We start from the raw sequence: 21,161 nt of genomic DNA, 5'->3' as shown, positions 1-21,161 counted from the left end.
GGTGTTTTCTTTCTCGTGTGAGTTCCACACGTTTGACTCTACGGTGTTGTTTACCTTCTGTGATGCGCGAGCTGATGACGTCATCATCATCATCATCATCACTTCACGTCAAGACGAGTTAACTTATTTTTTCTCAACTTTGTGGAGAAATGCGGGGATTATGCGGCCTTTTAAAAATCTGCGCCATTTTGCTGATTATGCGGTAAATTATGCGATCGCAGAATCACGTTTTTCTGGAGGGTCTAATTAAGACATAAATAAAAGCACAAAATAACAGTCACTTCAATGTCTTTGGGAAATGTACATAAGAAGCTGCTGCTGCTGCATTTGAATACTTCTGAAGGATAGCAGGCAGAATGTTCATGGTGAACGGATAAGTATTTTCCTTTTCTTCTGTCTTTCTCCCTCTCTTTTGATTCTAACAGGACTGTGTGACTATTGAGCCCCCGGACACAGCTTTACTGAAGCCTCCGAAACTGTCCCTTTCAGCGAGGCATAGTTCGGACAAATCTCTTTCTCAAACTGGACAACGCTTCCAGTTCTCCCAGGTCTGTGTTTGCTGGCAGATAAGAAAGTGTAGTAGACAACATGAGCTTCCTGTACTTCAAAATGTATTCTTTTCTAACATATCGTCACGTGTATACGATGCATTTGAGTCTAACACAGTGTTTCTCAAAGTGTGGTCCACGTGAGTATATTGGTAACATTTCACATTTGAACTACATAAATAATAAATTAAAAGTGTTTGTCACATTGTTTAAAAATGACAAGCACAGGTGGCAACAGAGACACGCAGTCAGTGTGTGTGTGTGTGTGTGTGTGTGTGTGTGTGTGTGTGTGTGTGTGTGTGTGTGTGTGTGTGTGTGTGTGTGTGTGTGTGTGTGTGTGTGTGTGTGTGTGTGTGTGTGTGTGTGTGTGTGTGTGTGTGTGTGTGTGTGTGTGTGTGTGTGTGTGTGTGTGTGTGTGTGTGTGTGTGTGTGTGTGTGTGTGTGTGTGTGTGTGTGTGTGTGTGTGTGTGTGTGTACCTCAAACTACAAATAAATCCAGAGTTACGTTTTTTTGAAGTGGTACTTGGTATGAAAAAGTTTGAGAAACACTGGTCTAACAGGCTGGAAAGTTCGAGACATCCTAAAGTGATGTTTTAAATGAATACTCCCTTCCCCAGGTTTATGGTCCTGAGACTTCACAGAAAGACTTCTTCCAGGGAACAGTGAAGGATTTGGTGAAAGACGTCCTGGAGGGAGGGAACTCTCTGGTTTTCACTTACGGGGTTACCAACGCCGGCAAGACCTTCACATTCTTAGGTTCGTTCCACTTTCTAACATCTTAAATTAAACTAAAAAGAGTATCTAGTGATTGTTGGAAAGGATCAGATGTCCTCTCTTCTCTGTGAGCTGTTCTGTAGGATAACAGTTAACGTGTGAATCTCTACGCCTACTGCCTCAATCTGCTTTATGAGGGGTTTCTATTTATCTTTTACAAGCAGCCCTTATCATCTTCTTAAACAACTGTCCATTTTATTTCCTTTTGATATGTTTTTCAAAATTCTCCAAATTCGGACGTTTTAAATCCTGACTTTTTACATAATTCTTACTTTCTTTTCAAAATTCTCACTTTTTATAAAATTCTGAGTGGATCAGATGTTCTCTCCTCTCTGTAAGCTGTTCTCTAGGCTAATACTTAATAAGTGTGAATCTATACGTTTTTTCTAGAAAAATATAACATTAGGGCGCTAACGTCACTTACGGCCAAAACTACGTCCCGCCCACTTTCCGGTGAAAACTCTGCTTTAGAGCGAAGCGGAAAATAATAGTGTCTTCATGTCTTAAAGCTGCGGGGTCACATATTGCACCTCAAACAACAAATAAATCCAGAGTTACGGTTTGATACTTCCTCTACAGAAAAGAGGACAGTAAAAGATACTCAGGGAGACCGACCGGACATCCATCCCATATTTATTCTCCGTAAAGACAAAGCTGTCTCTGCCGTCTGGCGCTCTATTTGACGCCATGTTCATATTGTTGGAGTAATTATACAGTTTTTGAGGAACAGACAAACTGTTTCCTGGCATCACTTTCACATTTTACGGGGGAAAATCTGCATTTTGGTTTGAGGGCGCAGTGCCCCCGTTAACAAGTGCAGACAAAACTCTGAATTATTTAAATGTACTTTGAATTTCTGCCCTGCCTGTGCTGAAAGTAATTTAAGCAAGTGTTTAAGCATATGAGATTTTTTGCAATAACTATTTACAGTCCAAAATGTTCCCCAAAGCAACTCAAATATGAAATCTTGCAAGTGTAGCAATACCTTTTTGTTTTACTGTGTAGCTATAGCAGGGTTTCGCTCCGACAAACAGTTCATGAGCCCATCATCCCCCCCCGCCCGTTCTCAGCTACCACCTCAAGTATATTTCAGATATGTGGGAAACACTGTATAGGGCAATACAACTACAGCCCTGAGGTCTAACCACCTTTTAAACATTTCTGGAACAACACAAACCGTCATTCCTTCCTGAGATATCGTGATAAAAGCACTTTTTAAACCATGCAACAACATGCTGTTTTCCCTTTAGGTCCAGATGCTGATGCTGGCATTCTGCCCCGCACCCTGGATGTTATCTTCAGCAGCATCGATGAGCACGTGTTCAACGGGACGAGCATCAAACCTCAGCGATGCAGAGAGTTCACCAGACTCAACGCGGAGCAGCAGGCCGAGGAAGCCGCCTTCAAGAGACGCTTCTTCAGGCAATTTAAAGAGGTAGCACATCTTTGATCCTCCAGTCTTTCATCTGCACAGCATTCAGACTCCGTTAGACAATCTGAGAGACACTCGTAAAGCTCTTAAAGGTAGTTGTCGAACAAAATGAGTTTTTAAATGGCTCGTATTTCTGAATATTCTTTTGAAATAATATTGAGAACAGTCATTTGTGAAGAATAACACAGTGAGCTGAGGAGTAATTATTTGCTTCCCATTCCTGTAGAGAAGTAGAAAATAAGTTGATTTGTTCGAAAGCCTCCCAGGTTAGAAGACTTCACAAGAACAAGACTTTTGAGTTGATTTTATTGCTCTTTCAAAGGCCTTCACTTTTGAGTTATTGCATGATATACATCTCATGCAAGTCGCCTTGGACACTTTGCGCATTTCTTAAAGCTAATAGGTCAAAATGGATCTTACTCCCACCAACAGAAACTCAGAAAAAGTCCTGTAGGAGCTTTTTTAAATTTCTTTTGAAGTGTTTATGTCTTTGCTTAAAGTTCACATGTCATGCTTTTCCGGTTATTACCCGTCCCCTTGTGTGCTATGAAGGTTTTTCTGCATGTAAACGTTGGTTACGTTAAATGTTGGTGAAACGTCATCATCCATTTGATTCTTCCGGGTACGAGATTAGTTAAGCACGTACCCGGAACCAAATGGACCAATCCGCGGAGCCGTTACGTTAAGCCCCTGCTGATTGGTCCAAATTGACCAATCCACGGACTTCCTCACACACACACTCAGTGCATGCAGCTCTGCTGATCTCTCCTCCCTGGCTGCAGGCTGATAACAGACAGTTGGGATCGCGGCGAAATTCTCTCTGCAGACCCATTCTCTCTGCAGACCCATTCTCTCTGCAGACCCATTCTCTCTGCAGACCCATTCTCTCTGCAGACCCATTCTCTCTGCAGACCCATTCTCTCCGCAGACCCATTCTCTCTGCAGACCCATTCTCTCTGCAGACCCATTCTCTCTGCACACCCATTCTCTCTGCAGACCCATTCTCTCCGCAGACCCATTCTCTCCGCAGACCCATTCTCTCCGCAGACCCATTCTCTCTGCAGACCCATGCTCTCTGCAGACCCATTCTCTCTGCAGACCCATTCTCTCTGCAGACCCATTCTCTCTGCAGACCCATTCTCTCTGCAGACCCATTCTCTCCTCAGACCCATTCTCACAGCGTTTATCAACCTTTCTCTTACTCAATATCAAGCCACACTTATTGTTTTTACTTAGGCTGTGACTTTGTGTGTGCTCAGGATGAGTTTGGCTGTGTATCGCTAAACAAGGAAACCACACCTCCACGGAGCTCAGCGCGATTCACAACGTCCCGACCAATCAGAGCACACTGTGCTCACAGGGAGGGTGGGGGCGGGAGCTATTGGAGCTACAACGAGCCGTCAAAGGCAGAGAGTGAAATTCAGTGAATACACGTAGTTGACAGAGATGCTGTTTGAGAAACCAATGTGAGTTTGGAAAATTGCACAATATAAATCTATTCTAGTAGACCTCAACAATGGAATCATGATCAGTGGAAATGGCCAGGAAATGGGACCTTTAAAGTTATTACTCTTGTGAGGCACTTTGCTCTAAAAAAAAAATCAACGCTGAGATTCAAAAATGTGTTGAACAAAATCTTAATTTAACGAAAATGATCAATGTATTATAACTTGCACAAACATATGATCCAGTTTATCCAGCTTTCAAAAAAGTTGCATAAGATACAGCGACCGTTCACCCTCGTTTCCACACAGGTGAACAGGTGAGTCGCCATTATCCATGTGACCCAACTCAAAAACATGAATTACAAGATAATAAGTCAAATAAAAATCTGACCAATAGGGCTGCGCGATTTGGGGAAATAATCTAATTGCGATTTTTCTGACAGATATTGCGATTCGATTCGCGATATTTGTTTTTAAGCGACCCAACGGAAGTTTATTGTAAAATGCGGCCATATCTCCGGCTAGGAAGGTCGCATCAACATGCCCCCGTCTCTAGCACCCCCGCAGCCCGAGCTACGAGTGAAAGAAATTAACTTACATGAAACTTCCGTCGGGTTGCTGTAAAGTCAAGCTTAAAGAGCAACTTGCAGGTTAGAGACACCAGTGAATAAATGTGTAGGAAAATGATGAATACACTAGATTTTCAAAAACATATACAGAAATATACACTACAGTGACATCTGGCGTCGTTTTAGTAAGACATTTTTACTTCCGCATACAAAAAGCCTTCTCACGTGACCTCGCGCGTGTGACGTAACACGGGGGAGAGCGGCCGGTCTAACGTAGTATAAACATGGATCACACTGCTAGTTTTGACACAGAAGAGGTTGAAAATATATATTCGAATGCATATGATTATAATGATGAGCCTGCTAGGCGTCCAAGAGACCAGGAGCAGCCAAGGATTAGAAGAAATAACGGCCATCGGAGAGAAATTGAGCTGTGGTGTGAGGAGAACCAGTGGAGAACAGAGCAGCTATCTTGGTGAGTGACCGGCGTTAGCTACAGAATGTTAGCTAACGTCACATCACAACATTGTGAAGTTAGCTATCATATATCAGGCTATAACTAAAGTAGCATTGATAATATAGTAACGTTACTGGCAGGACTGTTGATACTGATCCATAACAGAAACTAATGCGCAAGTATCAGCCGTATCTCGCGTTACCTAATGCAACTCCACACTACGGTGCTGTGTACCGGAGGGGAGACGCGAGATACGGCTGATACTTGACGATCTGGCGGAGAAAGGTTGTGGAGCTTCCGCTGATATGCCGTTGTAAATGGCTTGATGGAAAGCAGGTGTGTAGTCGGGGAGGGTGCACAGCTGATTGCAGCAGGTGAGTGGAGGTTGAGCCGGGAGCCAGGAGTGACAGCCACTACGCCCACACAAACAACACAGACAGGGGGAAACAAACAAACACAAAGGAGACGGCTGGAGCAGTACAGCCACCACAGAGTTACCTAATGAAACTCCATACTACGTCTTACGGTGCCGTGTACCGAAGGGGGGGGGGAGAGATGTAATACGGTTTCCTGATAAAGCTGTGGAGAGTATGTGCTGCAGGGAGGTGGATGCACAACGCACCCAGGAACCAACGCTAGCTCCAGTCCTTTTCCTGTGAGGGAAACTGTGGACTCGATGTCCTGACAGGCTGGAGTTTGTGCAACTTGCACAAACTCCAGCTCACAATGATTACAAATGGTGAAATGCAATGTAAAATTACCGAAAAAATACCAGCTCACTAAAACACAACCGCTCAAACCAACTACTACCGCGGATTGGGCAGAGAAGGAGTCCGAGAAAGTTGCTCCCCCATGTGACGTAATATGACGCGTTTGACGTTAAAAAAAAGCAGTTTTTAGCAGAGCTCAAAACGGCTCCTTTCCCTCTGAATCCCTGCCTTTATGTCTTGTAAAACATATCAAATCCTGCATCAACATTTTTTAATTGTAATTTTCAGGCAAGGTTAAGCATAAACGTAGTAAAAAAAAAAACCCTGCAAGTTGCTCTTTAAGATTAAAGGTCCCATGTCATGGCCATTTCTACTGATCATAGTTCCATTGTTGAGGTCTACTAGAATAGATTTACATTGTTCAATGTTCCAAACTCACATTGGTCTCTCATACAGCATCTCTCTATAGTATGTGTATTCACTCTCTGTCCTACACGCCTTTGGGAAGCTGTGTTTCGTGAAAGCCTGGCAGAGGGTGTGGCCATAGCTCTGGGCGTGGCTACTGGGTATCCCTACGTCACGATACCCAGGAAGTAAATGAGAAATCTCCAACGAGGCGTTTTGGGGAGGGGAGGCCTTCTCTGTGTTAGAGTTTTACTCGCTACACGGGGTAAGTTCAGGGTTTGTGACTCTGCAGACCGTTTACATCAGGGGTCCCCAAACTTTTTTCTCTGGGGGCCACATTATCGTTCCTGACTGTGATGAGGGGCCGGGATCGATCATGTGGGCTGTATACTAGGCCAATGCCTGTTATAGCCATAATTTCTAGCACAAAATAGTTCATCATTACAAGTGATTTGCAAAAGAAGTGAGTACTTCACATGTTTTTCAATTTGAAATACCACAGGTATTCCTTTTTATTTTCTAATAACAACCATGTAAAAATAGCAAGGAAAGGTTAGAAAAACATGGTGATTGACAGTTTATGAGTGATACAATAGAAATGGTAGGCCTATATTACAGTGAGATGAGAAATCATCAAGATAAGAAACTTGGTGAACAATATATCAACTAACCAACTCTTATTTGTATATTCAGGTGAGATTTTTTTTGTTCAAGGTGAAAATGCAATGAGCACCCAAACACTTTTACAGCACAATTATCATCCCTTTGAAATAGGAGATTGAGATGAGGGGCAGTGCATAAAGAGGAGAAAGAGGAGAGAGAGGAGAGAGAGGGAGAGAGAGAGACAACGATGGAGAGGCAGATGCTGAGAGAAGAGATTGGGAGGAGAGACTTAGCAGTAAACCCTCGGCAGGTTAAACTAGAAGAGAGTAACAGAATGGGAAGTCAGCAATATGTGCAGTAGGTGAACTGAATTGGTACTTGTAGCCAGGGTGGAAGGAAGGATGGATGGGCAGTGATCTTTGAGGTCAGCAGTTGCAGTCCCCTCTCTTGCTGCCTGGAAACCTGGCATAAAGGGATGACATTGGAAACATTCAGTAAATTACATAAATATGCTGCCTGTTGTTCCTTGTGATGTGATTTTACAAATACAGTGTAGCATTATTCATTAAAATTCATTAAAAACATTAATCATATTTCATCAAAAAATCATAGTTCATGTTTACAGCCATATAAAATTGTAATAGTTAAAATCAGTATATTTACCATATCAGTGTGAACTGTGTGCTTGCTTCTGGCTGGTGAGAAGTCCGATGTCTGGGTGTAGCCTAGTGGTTGCCAGTCTCAAAGTTTGATGCAAATGTTCATCTGAGAGTCTGTTCCTCGTTGGATTTTTTATTTGCTTCATGCGGGAAAACGTCTGCTCGCAGGTGTAGGTGCTGCCAAAAACGGTACACAACTTCAGAGCATGTTGTTTAATGTTTGGGTAAGTGCCCTCTGGTAGCTCAGCATAGAACTCAAGGAGGTGGTCAGGCTTGAATGCGTCTTTAAGGACATCACAATTCTGCAGCTCGGCTAGTTCAAACTGAAGAGAGGGAAGTGCGTCGTCAATGTCAGCAGCAAAGGGGTTCTGGAACAGACTTATGTCTTTGTTGTTGACATGAAGCTCGCGGAAGCTCACACTGAACTCTCGCTGCAGCATCTCCAGGGCATCTTTGCACTTCGCGACTGGGAAAGGGGCGGCTGGTTTCTCGGCGCAGTAGCTTTGGGTGGCAGGGAGATGTGTGAAGTCCAGCTTTTGGACCTGTCGCACAAGGAGCTGCAGTTTGACCTCGAATGCTTTTATGTGGGAATACATGTCGCTGATGAGATTCCCTTTGCCTTGGAGCTGTAGGTTGAGGTGGTTCAACAGTTCAGTCACATCAGTTAAAAACGCGAGGTCCCATTTCCACTCCGGGTCGGTCAGCTCCCGTACCGTTTCACCTTTAGACTGGAGGAAGGTGTTGATTTCGGGCAGCAGGTCGTAGACACGGCGCAATACTTTGCCTCGACTTAACCACCGGATTTCGGTGTAGTACAGCACATCCTGGTGAGCAGACCCCAGCTCGGAGAGAAAGGCCTGGAACTGCCTGTGTTTCAGCCCATTTTTCCGGATGTAGTTGACACAGTGCACAACCACCTTCATCACAGACGCCCACTTCAAAACTTTGCAGCACAGCGCTTGCTGGTGAATCAGGCAGTGGACTTGAATCGGTGGGGCGAGACCTCGTTCCTCGAACTCGCCGTTCAAGCGCCCTACTAGACCCCTTGTAGATCCGACCATGCTAGGCGCACCATCTGTAGTGACACTGGCAAAATTAGCCCATTGCAGACCAAGTTCGCCCATTGTTTTGCACACTTCGACAAAAAGGTCTTCTCCAGTTGTTGTGCCTTTTAGGCTTCTCAGTGATGCCAGCTCCTCTGACACTTCAAAACGTGTGTTGACTCCACGAATAAAAATCAACAGTTGTGCCGTGTCCTGTACGTCATTACTTTCATCCATGGCTAAAGCAAAACACTTGAATTCTGCGGCTCTCTCTCTCAGTTGGTCAAACACGTTTCCCCCCATCTCCTCAATTCGTCTCGTCATCGTTTGTGCTGAGAGACTCACCCCACGGAAGGCATCTGTCTTCTCGGGACACATCTCCTCGGCCACAGCCAGCATCATGGCCTTCCTGAATTCTCCGTCTGTGAACGGCTTGCCGTGGGTAGCCAGTAGGTTAGCTACTTTTTAGCTAGCTCGGACAGCAGCCAGGTTGACCCGGGATTGACGAAGGAAGGCATCCTGTTGAACAGCTAGTCCGCCTTTCAGACGCCGAACCTTATCATCTCTCGCTAGCCCGCTCAAGCTAGCATACTCTCTGTGCCGGGTTTCGTGATGGCGGCGAAGGTTGAATTCTTTAAACACGGCCACATTTTCTTTACATATAATACAAATGGCACGGTCCTTCCATGGAACAAATAAATAATCCTTGGTGCATTGTTCTTTAAAAACCTGACACTCTCTGTCAATTTTCCTCACTTTACTGCACGCCATTACACTGCTGTTCAACTGTAGCATAATATTTTCTGCGCATGACTTCGATCAGCTTGTAAGGTGGCGGAAATTCGGTCATAAACATACGTCATATAAATAATACAGACACACATATTAAATTATATAAAATATAAATGGTTAATAAAAAAATATTTTAGTGTTAAAAAAACAAGATGCAAATGTAACAGATGTCAACCAGAACGTTACATAACGTTGCTTTTAAAGCGTGATAGAGGCGCTGGCGATCTGATTGACAGTTCCACTGTTTGGCTCATGGCCACTACCAGAGCCGCTCTGGCCACTACATACTGACGGCCTCGAGTTCTAATCTTAGGTGACGGAATGAACAGCGATTACCGCCCTCGTTTGGAGAGTCATGTTATTATTTCACAAAACAAGTTGGACAACTAAAATAAAATATTAAAAAAAATATTTTATAATTTTTTTTTTTTTCTTTTTCTTCTTTGGGCCAGTTCAAATGGTGAGGTGCAGAGAGGTGGAGGGCCGGTCAAAGGGGCGTGGCGGGCCGTATGCGGCCCGCGGGCCGTAGTCTGGGGAACCCTGGTTTACATGTAGACAAACCTTCATAACACACAAGGGGACGGGTGATAACCGGAAAAGCATGACATGGGCCCTTTAAGATTCACCCTGTAATAGAAACATGTGATGGAGCATTACTAACCTGACACAGATGGTTTGCTTCACCAAACCATCTAGGAGAGCTCCATTGGGAAGGTGATTGGATCAAGCTGTCCCCTTCTATCATGGGCCACTTCTGATTGGTTAACAACAGCTGGTACATGTGGAGCACAGCACTACTGATTGGTTAACAAGGCCTGTACATGTGGAGCACAGCACTTCTGATTGGTTAACAATGGCTGGTACATGTGGAGCACAGCACTTCTGATTGGTTAACAATGGCTGGTACATGTGGAGCACAGCACTTCTGATTGGTTAACAATGGCTGGTAGATGTGGAGCACAGCACTTCTGATTGGTTAACAATGGCTGGTAGATGTGGAGCACAGCACTTCTGATTGGTTAACAATGGCTGGTACATGTGGAGCACAGCACTTCTGATTGGTTAACAATGGCTGGTACATGTGGAGCACAGCACTTCTGATGATTTACTGTGATTTTAACATTTGAATCTTTAATTTGTCTTCTAGAATGAGAGGAGCAATGCCAGCCTGCAGAACTCCACCAACAAGTCTCTCTTTGAAGGCAAGATTTCTCTTCATCTAATAATGTTTTTTCATCTCTTTGCTTTTTGTTATACATCAAAGTGAAGCTCAAAACGAGTTCTGTAACTGCAGCTCCCTTAGAGCGTGTTTCTTGATGATGAAGATGATATTTTTTTTTACGTTCCTCTCCGTTTCAGGCTACTCCATGATGGATACTTCAGAGGAGAGGATCAACCTGGAAGTGGACTCAAACACAAAGTTCTCTGTTTGGGTTTCTTTCTGTGAAATCTACAATGAGAACATTCACGACCTCCTGGAGGTGGCACCCAGCGGAGCCATGAAGAGGATCAATCTGCGCCTCTCACAGGACATCAAGGGCAACTCCTTCGTCAAAGGTTAGACACTTTAAAGAGTCTTCTCCTGCTGATGTTCAGGTGTATATCAGTATGTAGTGTCTCTACTTTAAAGAGTCCTCTCCTGCTGATGTTCAGGTGTATATCAGTATGTAGTGTCTCTAATTTAAAGAGTCCTCTCCTGCTGATGTTCAGGTGTATATCAGTATGTAGTGTCTCTAGTTTAAAGAGTCCTCTCCTGCTGATGTTCAGGTGTATATCAGTATGTAGTGTCTCTACTTTAAAGAGTCCTCTCCTGCTGATGTTCAGGTGTATATCAGTATGTAGTGTCTCTACTTTAAAGAGTCCTCTCCTGCTGATGTTCAGGTGTATATCAGTATGTAGTGTCTCTACTTTAAAGAGTCCTCTCCTGCTGATGTTCAGGTGTATATCAGTATGTAGTGTCTCTACTTTAAAGAGTCCTCTCCTGCTGATGTTCAGGTGTATATCAGTATGTAGTGTCTCTACTTTAAAGAGTCCTCTCCTGCTGATGTTCAGGTGTATATCAGTATGTAGTGTCTCTACTTTAAAGAGTCCTCTCCTGCTGATGTTCAGGTGTATATCAGTATGTAGTGTCTCTACTTTAAAGAGTCCTCTCCTGCTGATGTTCAGGTGTATATCAGTATGTAGTGTCTCTACTTTAAAGAGTCCTCTCCTGCTGATGTTCAGGTGTATATCAGTATGTAGTGTCTCTACTTTAAAGAGTCCTCTCCTGTTGATGTTCAGGTGTATATCACTATGTAGTGTCTCTACTTTAAAGAGTCCTCTCCTGCTGATGTTCAGGTGTATATCAGTATGTAGTGTTTCTACTTTAAAGAGTCCTCTCCTGCTGATGTTCAGGTGGATATCAGTATGTAGTGTCTCTACTTTAAAGAGTCCTCTCCTGCTGATGTTCAGGTGTATATCAGTATGTAGTGTCTCTACTTTAAAGAGTCCTCTCCTGCTGATGTTCAGCTGTATATCAGTATGTAGTGTCTCTACTTTAAAGAGTCCTCTCCTGCTGATGTTCAGGTGTATATCAGTATGTAGTGTCTCTACTTTAAAGAGTCCTCTCCTGCTGATGTTCAGGTGTATATCAGTATGTAGTGTCTCTACTTTAAAGAGTCCTCTCCTGCTGATGTTCAGGTGTATATCAGTATGTAGTGTTTCTACTTTAAAGAGTCCTCTCCTGCTGATGTTCAGGTGTATATCAGTATGTAGTGTCTCTACTTTAAAGAGTCCTCTCCTGTTGATGTTCAGGTGTATATCAGTATGTAGTGTCTCTACTTTAAAGAGTCCTCTCCTGCTGATGTTCAGGTGTATATCAGTATGTAGTGTCTCTACTTTAAAGAGTCCTCTCCTGCTGATGTTCAGGTGTATATCAGTATGTAGTGTCTCTACTTTAAAGAGTCCTCTCCTGCTGATGTTCAGGTGTATATCAGTATGTAGTGTCTCTACTTTAAAGAGTCCTCTCCTGCTGATGTTCAGGTGTATATCAGTATGTAGTGTCTCTACTTTAAAGAGTCCTCTCCTGCTGATGTTCAGGTGTATATCAGTATGTAGTGTTTCTACTTTAAAGAGTCCTCTCCTGCTGATGTTCAGGTGTATATCAGTATGTAGTGTCTCTACTTTAAAGAGTCCTCTCCTGCTGATGTTCAGGTGTATATCAGTATGTAGTGTCTCTACTTTAAAGAGTCCTCTCCTGCTGATGTTCAGGTGTATATCAGTATGTAGTGTCTCTACTTTAAAGAGTCCTCTCCTGCTGATGTTCAGGTGTATATCAGTATGTAGTGTCTCTACTTTAAAGAGTCCTCTCCTGCTGATGTCCAGGTGTATATCAGTATGTAGTGTCTCTACTTTAAAGAGTCCTCTCCTGCTGATGTTCAGGTGTATATCAGTATGTAGTGTCTCTACTTTAAAGAGTCCTCTCCTGCTGATGTTCAGGTGTATATCAGTATGTAGTGTCTCTACTTTAAAGAGTCCTCTCCTGTTGATGTTCAGGTGTATATCACTATGTAGTGTCTCTACTTTAAAGAGTCCTCTCCTGCTGATGTTCAGGTGTATATCAGTATGTAGTGTTTCTACTTTAAAGAGTCCTCTCCTGCTGATGTTCAGGTGGATATCAGTATGTAGTGTCTCTACTTTAAAGAGTCCTCTCCTGCTGATGTTCAGGTGTATATCAGTATGTAGTGTCTCTACTTTAAAGAGTCCTCTCCTGCTGATGTTCAGCTGTATATCAGTATGTAGTGTCTCTACTTTAAAGAGTCCTCTCCTGCTGATGTTCAGGTGTATATCAGTATGTAGTGTCTCTACTTTAAAGAGTCCTCTCCTGCTGATGTTCAGGTGTATATCAGTATGTAGTGTCTCTACTTTAAAGAGTCCTCTCCTGCTGATGTTCAGGTGTATATCAGTATGTAGTGTTTCTACTTTAAAGAGTCCTCTCCTGCTGATGTTCAGGTGTATATCAGTATGTAGTGTCTCTACTTTAAAGAGTCCTCTCCTGTTGATGTTCAGGTGTATATCAGTATGTAGTGTCTCTACTTTAAAGAGTCCTCTCCTGCTGATGTTCAGGTGTATATCAGTATGTAGTGTCTCTACTTTAAAGAGTCCTCTCCTGCTGATGTTCAGGTGTATATCAGTATGTAGTGTTTCTACTTTAAAGAGTCCTCTCCTGCTGATGTTCAGGTGTATATCAGTATGTAGTGTCTCTACTTTAAAGAGTCCTCTCCTGCTGATGTTCAGGTGTATATCAGTATGTAGTGTCTCTACTTTAAAGAGTCCTCTCCTGCTGATGTTCAGGTGTATATCAGTATGTAGTGTCTCTACTTTAAAGAGTCCTCTCCTGCTGATGTTCAGGTGTATATCAGTATGTAGTGTCTCTACTTTAAAGAGTCCTCTCCTGCTGATGTCCAGGTGTATATCAGTATGTAGTGTCTCTACTTTAAAGAGTCCTCTCCTGCTGATGTTCAGGTGTATATCAGTATGTAGTGTCTCTACTTTAAAGAGTCCTCTCCTGCTGATGTTCAGGTGTATATCAGTATGTAGTGTCTCTACTTTAAAGAGTCCTTATTTATTTGTTTTCAGATCTGCGCTGGGTTCAGGTGAACACGGCAGAAGAAGCTTATAAAGTGTTGAAGCTCGGCAAAAAGAACCAGAGTTTCAGCGAGACCCGACTCAACTTCCTCTCCAGCAGGAGGTGAGGAACACAATTCAGACCAAAAATGTCAAATAAATAAATAATAAAAAGAATACTTAATTATCTATGAATCTGTTTATGTGACGCCTTTATGTTCCCGTAAACACACGGTTAGTAACCCCTCAGTATCCTTTCTCTATACATTCCCTCAGCACTTGCTCAATCTTGGTTTTTATCTTACTAAATGCTACGTGGCCTAAAAGTTTGAGCAGAGTAAGTCTTCGCTGAGTCTTAAGTTTCCATGTTTTTATTTCTTCAGGTGTTTTCTCCCAATTGCATATTATACAATTTAAATTTGTTTAATTTTTTTTCTGTCTGTCTGCAGTCACAGTATTTTTTCCATTCGGATACTGAGGATTGAAGACATTGGGACTCTGCGGGTCCACACAGTCAGCGAGTGAGTGACACTTTAATATTTTGATTTTAGACGTGTTAGCATGCTTCTGACTGGCATCGTTGTGCAAAATGATCTCTAATTTCTCTTGTTTTCTGTCATCAGGTTGTGTCTGTGTGACCTGGCTGGATCGGAGCGGTGTGCAAAGACTCAGAATAAAGGAGAGCGCCTGAAAGAAGCCGGGAATATTAATATGTCTCTGCTGATCCTGGGAAAATGTCTCAACGCACTGCGACACAATCAGCAGGCCAAGTGAGACGTTATCCTAGCTGGGACTGGTCGAATGGCTTTAAATTGTGAAAATATGATTAAAAACAGTCAAAATGTTGAGAAATTCAGAGAAAAAAAGTAAACATTAAAGGTGGGGGAGGTACTTTTGGAGAAACCAGCTCGAGTGCGCTAGAATTTGAAAATACACCGGAAAAAATCTGCCCCTTCCTCACAGAGCCCCTCCTCCAACACACACAAACGCACACATGACCAATGAGGGCACGAGATAAGTTTGTGCACAGATGGAAGGCTGACAGGCAGGTAGGCCATCCAGTTACTTTAGCCGGGCTCAGATGATTGGTCGTGCTTTTTACAGCGCCACGGCTTCCACAGATGAGATTTTTTATGGATTTATTGTCAAAGCACTTCAGATATTCATTGCTATCGGGATGTTAAGAGCATTCCATGGAATATAATGACAAGTGTATCTCGATCCGGTTTCTCAAAGTTACCTACCCCACCTTTAACAGAAAACATTTCAGTGAAAAAAGTAAAGATTCTGAGAGAAACATTTCCGAGAAAAAAAGTCAAAATCCGAAGGGGAAAGAATCTGATGAAAACACATTTTGAGAAACAAAAGTCAAAATCCTAAGAAAAAAAAGTCAAATGGTAAAATTTCTGAAATAAAAGTCAAACATTCGGAGAAAAAAAGTCAAAATCCCAAGAGAAAAACATCTGATAAAAAAAATCAAAACACAAATCTTGTTCTCTAGTTCTGAAGACAAGATTTCTGAGAAAAAAAATCAAAATTAGGAAAATTAAATTGTCAACATTCATCTTCAACGCTTCCTGCTTTATGTAACTTCTACAAGAGATAATTTAGCACAACGATTTTTCAAAACAAATGTTGAGAAAAAAAGTAAAAATCCAAAGAAAAAAAAGTCAAAAGGTCAAATTTCTGAGAAAAATTCACATTTCTAAGAAAGAAAGTCAAACATTCGGATAGTCAGTCCCAGCAGAAAAAAATCTGATACAAAGAAATCTTGAGAACAATTATTAAAATGTTGAAAACAAGATTTCTGAGATTCTAAATTCTTTGAAATAAGTCAAAATGTCAAGGGAAAACAATCAGAGGAAAACATTCAAAATTAGGAGAAAACACATTCTGAGTATCAAAAAGTCCAAATGTTGTGAAAAATGTCTACTTTAAAAAAGAAAAAAATCTAAATTAGTAAAAATAAATTCTCAACATTCATCTCCAACGCTTCCTGCTTTACGTAACTTTTACAAGAGGTAATTTAGCACAACGATTTTTCACAACAAAAAAAAGTCAAAAGGTCAAATGTCTGAGAGAAATTCACATTTCTAAGAAAGAAAGTCAAACATTCGGATACAAAAAGTCCCAGGAGAAAAAAATCTGATACAAAAAAAATCTTGAGAACAATTATCAAAATGTTGAAAACAAGATTTCTGAGAAGAAAAGTCTAAATTATTTTGGAATAAGTCAAAACCTCAAGGGAAAAAATCAAAATGAGTAAAAATAAATTCCCAACGCTCCCTGCTTTACGTAACCTCTACAGGAGGACATTTAGCACGACGATGTGCCACAAAACAGAAATGAATGCATGCTAACGGATCTGTCCCTCCTTCAGGCCGCCGCAGCACGTTCCCTTCAGAGAGAGCAAACTGACCCACTACCTGCAGAGCTTCTTCTGTGGGAGGGGGAAAGCCTGCATGATCGTTAACGTCAACCAATGCGCCTCCATGTACGACGAGACCCTCAACGTCCTCAAGTTCTCTGCCGTGGCCCAGAAGGTACGAACACATCTTCATTTACTCTCTCTCTGAACTCTGCCTTTTTAAATTCAGCTGCAGACAAATGCAGTCCGTCTGTTTGTTCTATTGTGTAAATGCCGTTCTTGTTTGTTATGACCCGGCTCAAGAGGCCACAACAAAGAGAGGCTTTAAAAAGCTGCAGGGCACCAGACCCAGGTGCCCTGAGTTACTGCAATCAATGCAACACAGACGGGACAGCCACACCCTCTCCAATGATGAACCCACAGGGGCAGTCCATGTAAACATTTATAAGAAAAACACATACCGTAATCTTCGGACTATAAGCCGCGCCTTTTTTCCCATTTTTCGACGCTGCGGCTTATATAACGGTGCGGCTAATCTATGGATTTTTACAGCTAACGGCCACTAGGGGACCTCCTAAATCTATGGGTTTTACAGGTTACAGTCCACCACCTTTAACTCTATGGGCTCTATGGCCGGTCCGCGCCCCCCACCTTTAAGCGGCGGGCTCCAGCAGGAAAAGCTGGAGGCCGGGAAAGAGTGAGACAGGTAGCGCGCAAAAGTAAAAGTGGAACCGAGAGTGGTACGAGAGACAGAACGAGAGCAAGACAGACAGACATTACAAGAGCGAGACAGTTTGTCCCCGTACCACTGGTTGAAAACCACTGCTGTAGATCACTGCCGGTACGTGCGCTGGGAGCGCACCGTTTAAGTTTGAAAGTTGAAAAGTGTGTGTGTCTGAAACGCTATGTGATACAGTACAGTTTACACAGCACATGTTCTGTAGCTACTATTGCACTAAATGCTAACACTTGAATACGTTATGCAAATATGCAACTTGTTTCTTGAAATGTTAATAAATGGGAGCTTCCTCAAACAGCCATCTCTTTCCCGACAATCCCCTCTGTGCACGAACCCTTACATATGGTAATGAAACATTAAAACACCTGCGGCTTATAGTCCAGTGCGGCTTATAGATGTACACATCATTCAATTTAGCTGCTGCGGCTTATATTCAGGTGCTCCTTAGAGTCCGAAAATTACGGTACTTTTAAAAGACTTAAAATAGTCAAAACTCAAAGAAATGGTGTTTTCCAAGGATGGTACCGAGATGGTATGACTGTGGCTTTCTGTCAAGCACCTGGATAGCTCTCTTGTACGGCTGTTCTATGGGTTTCAGGTTTGTGTCAAACAGCAATGCTCTCACTGTAACATATCATGACACTGCACTAAATGCTGGTCAAAGGGCAGGCCGCATTCACACCTAATAGTCTCTGGTGCACACCGACAGTTTGTTACGTTGTTTCATTTTTCAGAAGGTTCGGTTTATTAATTTTTTATTTTTTGCGTTCACACGGGGCAAAACTCAAACGGACTATAACCCTTAAACACAAGTCATGTGAAAAAAACCCGACAAAGTTATATATAACCTAGAATAAATAACGTGTTCTCTTTTTGAGATTAAAGTATTTATATGTAATGTCCTCAATAAACGCATCCTACACAATGAAATGATTATTTACGTGTTTCTCTTGTGTGTCTCCAGGTGGTCGTCCTGTCGTCCCGTCCGCCTCCCATCGCTCCCAAGAGGTCGGGCTGCGAGGTGTCCATCATCATCAACACCGCTGACAGGGATCGGCCCGGCAACCGGAGGAGCTCCCTGATTAGCTGGGACAACTGCCTAGAGGATGTCCAGGTAAAGTGGGATGAGCGGTCACACAACAAGGCTCGAACTTTCCTTATTTTTTAGAAAAAATACAAATAGAAAATAGCACAAGAAGTCTATATACACGTAAATATAATATATGTACAAGAACAGAATGTGAAATAAAATAATGTACATTAAGACAACATTTAATACGGTTTATTGCTGTAATAACTATTTATATAAATAAGTAGATTTAATGATGTCCTTCTTGTGTCCAGGAGGATGAGGATGACGAGGATGAGGAAGATCAGAGCCTGATGGAGAGCACGATGGATCAGACGTGTGACGAAGAGGATATCAAGCAGCAGGTCAGTTTCCTACCGGTTAGGGTTGCAGGATCGTTGGTGAACCACATCATCATCATCACCATCATCATCATCATCATACATGTGATTTATATAGCGCTTTCCTTGGTGCTCAAAGCGCATCATAGACCCGATGCATTACAGCAGGGGGGTCAAACTCAAATACACAGTGGGCCAATTATGAAAAAATGGGTACTAGTGGAGGGCCGGACTGGTTCAATGTTTAATGCAAAACTTATTAAAATGAACTTATTGCACATATTAAACCTGGAACTAACAAAGCTTAAATTATTGCCTATAAAAACAACATTAAGCATTAAAGGTCCCATGTCACGGCCATTTCCACTGATCATAATTCCATTGTTGAGGTCTACTAGAATAGATTTATATTGTGCAATTTTCCAAACTCACATTGGTTTCTCAAACAGCATCTCTGTAAACTACGTGTATTCACTGAATTTCACTCTCTGCATTTAACGGCTCGTTGTAGCTCCAATAGCTCCAGCCCCCACCCTCCCTGTGAGTACTGTGCTCTGATTGGTCGGGACGTTGTGAATCGCGCTGAGCTCCGTGGAGGTGTGGTTTCCTTGTTTAGCGACACATGGTGAAACACAACCAAACTCACCCCGAGCACACACAAAGTCACAGCCAAAGTAAAAACAATAAGTGTGGCTTGATATTGAGTAAGAAAAAGGTTGATAAACGCTGTGAGAATGGGTCTGCAGAGAGAATGGGTCTGCAGAGAGAATGGGTCTGCAGAGAGAATGGGTCTGAGGAGAGAATGGGTCTGCAGAGAGAATGGGTCTGCAGAGAGAATGGTTCAGCAGAGAGAATGGGTCTGCAGAGAGAATGGGTCTGCAGAGAGAATGGGTCTGCAGAGAGAATGGGTCTGTAGAGAGAATGGGTCTGCAGAGAGAATGGGTCTGAGGAGAGAATGGGTCTGCAGAGAGAATGGGTCTGCAGAGAGAATGGGTCTGCAGAGAGAATGGTTCAGCAGAGAGAATGGGTCTGCAGAGAGAATGGGTCTGCAGAGAGAATGGGTCTGCAGAGAGAATGGGTCTGCAGAGAGAATGGGTCTGCAGAGAGAATGGGTCTGCAGAGAGAATTTCGCCGCGATCCCAACTGTCTGTTATCAGCCTGCAGCCAGGGAGGAGAGATCAGCAGAGCTGCCTGCACTGAGTGTGTGTGTGAGGAAGTCCGTGGATTGGTCAATTTGGACCAATCAGCGGGGGTTTAACGTAACGGCTCCGCAGACGTGACGTAACGTAACGGCTCCACGGATTGGTCCATTTGGTTCCAGGTAACGCATGACATCATGCGGTACCTGGAAGAATCAATGGACAGTGACGTATCTCCAACGAGGCGTTTTGGGGAGGTCTTTTCTGTGTTAGAGTTTTACTCGCTACAGGGTGTACTTTGAGGGGTTTGACTCTGCAGACCGTTTACATGCATAAAAACCTTCATATCACACAAGGGGACGGGTAATAACCTGAAAAGCATGACATGGGACCTTTAAGAATCAGTTCATTCATTTCTTATGGCTCTATCTGCAGCTTTTCCAGAGTCATTTCTTATGATTACATTTTCCCACAGGCCAACAACAGCTTCAACAAAACTATTTCCCTCAAAGAGAAACCAAACATGCCCTGTTGTCGTGAGAGAGAAAGTGCAGAAGGAAACATCCATTAAACTCAGTGTGCTGCTCTGTGATGCTAGCTCAGATACTTGGCATCTCATCTTGGGTGCAAGGTCATCAATGTTTGGGCTCAGGCTCTGAGCCGAGGAGACCCTCAGGATGGAGTGAAGGTGTGTGTGCAATATACCGGAGGGCCAGATCTAATAGGAATTAGAAACTATCCTGCGGGCCGAAATTAAATCCACCACGGGCCTGATTTGGCCCCCGGGCCTCGAGTTTGACTACATTTTGGCATTACAGAAATGCACACAATATCTTGTTTTTATTTTGCATTACTGCACATATTTTATTCCAATTCTATTTCCATGTAGATACTGCTATATTTTACTTTATCTTTTGTATTCTTTTTAACGTTATCATCGTTTATGTGTCTTTTTAATTTTTGCTTTACTTTTTATATATATATATATACACCAAATCAAATTCCTCAATAATATAATGTAATATATTACATAATTGCCTCTGCACTGGATTACTATCCGACAGGGTATTAGCAAATAATTGCAAGTGTCTTCATGTCAAAAAATGAGATGCATTGTGGGGAAGTCCATGTAAACATTTATAAGAATAACACATACTTTTAAAAGACTTACAATTGTTAAAACTCAAAGAAATGGTGTTTCTCCAGGATGGTGCAGAGGTGGTATGACTGTGGCTTTCTGTCAAACACCTGGATAGCTCTCTTGAACAGCTGTTCTATGGGTTTCAGGTTTGTGGCACAAGCAAACGACCAGTTTGTCAAACAGTATTCAATGTGGGATAGAATCATACAGGGGAGGTTTGACTTTGCAGCATTGACGGTTAAGAAAGGTCTCATTTGTTTAACATGTTGCAAGTTCAATTTAATGGTATTTGATACTTTCTTGATATGTTTCTAAAAAGTCA

The 21,161-nt window shown here is 42.5% G+C and overlaps 2 protein-coding genes across 2 annotated transcripts in view; one reads left to right on the top strand and one right to left on the bottom strand.

Annotated features, from left to right (window-relative positions):
• Positions 1-21,161, top strand: part of kif20ba (kinesin family member 20Ba) — a 93,826-nt gene that overhangs the window by 8,168 nt on the left and 64,497 nt on the right. Inside the window, exons 4-14 of the mRNA XM_079689990.1 lie at positions 426-548; positions 1,166-1,304; positions 2,573-2,757; positions 10,585-10,639; positions 10,797-10,994; positions 14,055-14,166; positions 14,492-14,563; positions 14,666-14,812; positions 16,423-16,585; positions 18,114-18,263; positions 18,494-18,583. Coding sequence (XP_079546116.1) covers positions 426-548; positions 1,166-1,304; positions 2,573-2,757; positions 10,585-10,639; positions 10,797-10,994; positions 14,055-14,166; positions 14,492-14,563; positions 14,666-14,812; positions 16,423-16,585; positions 18,114-18,263; positions 18,494-18,583 — 1,434 coding nt within the window. The remainder of the gene's footprint in view (positions 1-425; positions 549-1,165; positions 1,305-2,572; positions 2,758-10,584; positions 10,640-10,796; positions 10,995-14,054; positions 14,167-14,491; positions 14,564-14,665; positions 14,813-16,422; positions 16,586-18,113; positions 18,264-18,493; positions 18,584-21,161) is intronic.
• Positions 6,930-9,330, bottom strand: LOC307044246 (general transcription factor II-I repeat domain-containing protein 2-like). Its single transcript, XM_079689333.1, has 2 exons — positions 7,607-9,330; positions 6,930-7,405 (listed from the first exon to the last, which is right to left on the bottom strand). The coding sequence occupies exon 1, from the start codon at positions 9,045-9,047 to the stop codon at positions 7,611-7,613; it is 1,437 nt and encodes a 478-aa protein (XP_079545459.1). The 5' UTR covers positions 9,048-9,330; the 3' UTR covers positions 6,930-7,405; positions 7,607-7,610.

Source organism: Notothenia rossii, assembly GCF_949606895.1.
Source record: "Notothenia rossii genome assembly, chromosome: 6".
NCBI classification, from domain to species: domain Eukaryota; kingdom Metazoa; phylum Chordata; class Actinopteri; order Perciformes; family Nototheniidae; genus Notothenia; species Notothenia rossii.
This window is presented reverse-complemented; position numbering and strand designations above follow the sequence as displayed.

Excerpts from the sequence above, each read along its gene's own strand:
- LOC307044246 (XM_079689333.1), bottom strand. The coding sequence starts at position 9,047 with ATGATGCTGGCTGTGGCCGAGGAGATGTGTCCCGAGAAGACAGATGCC.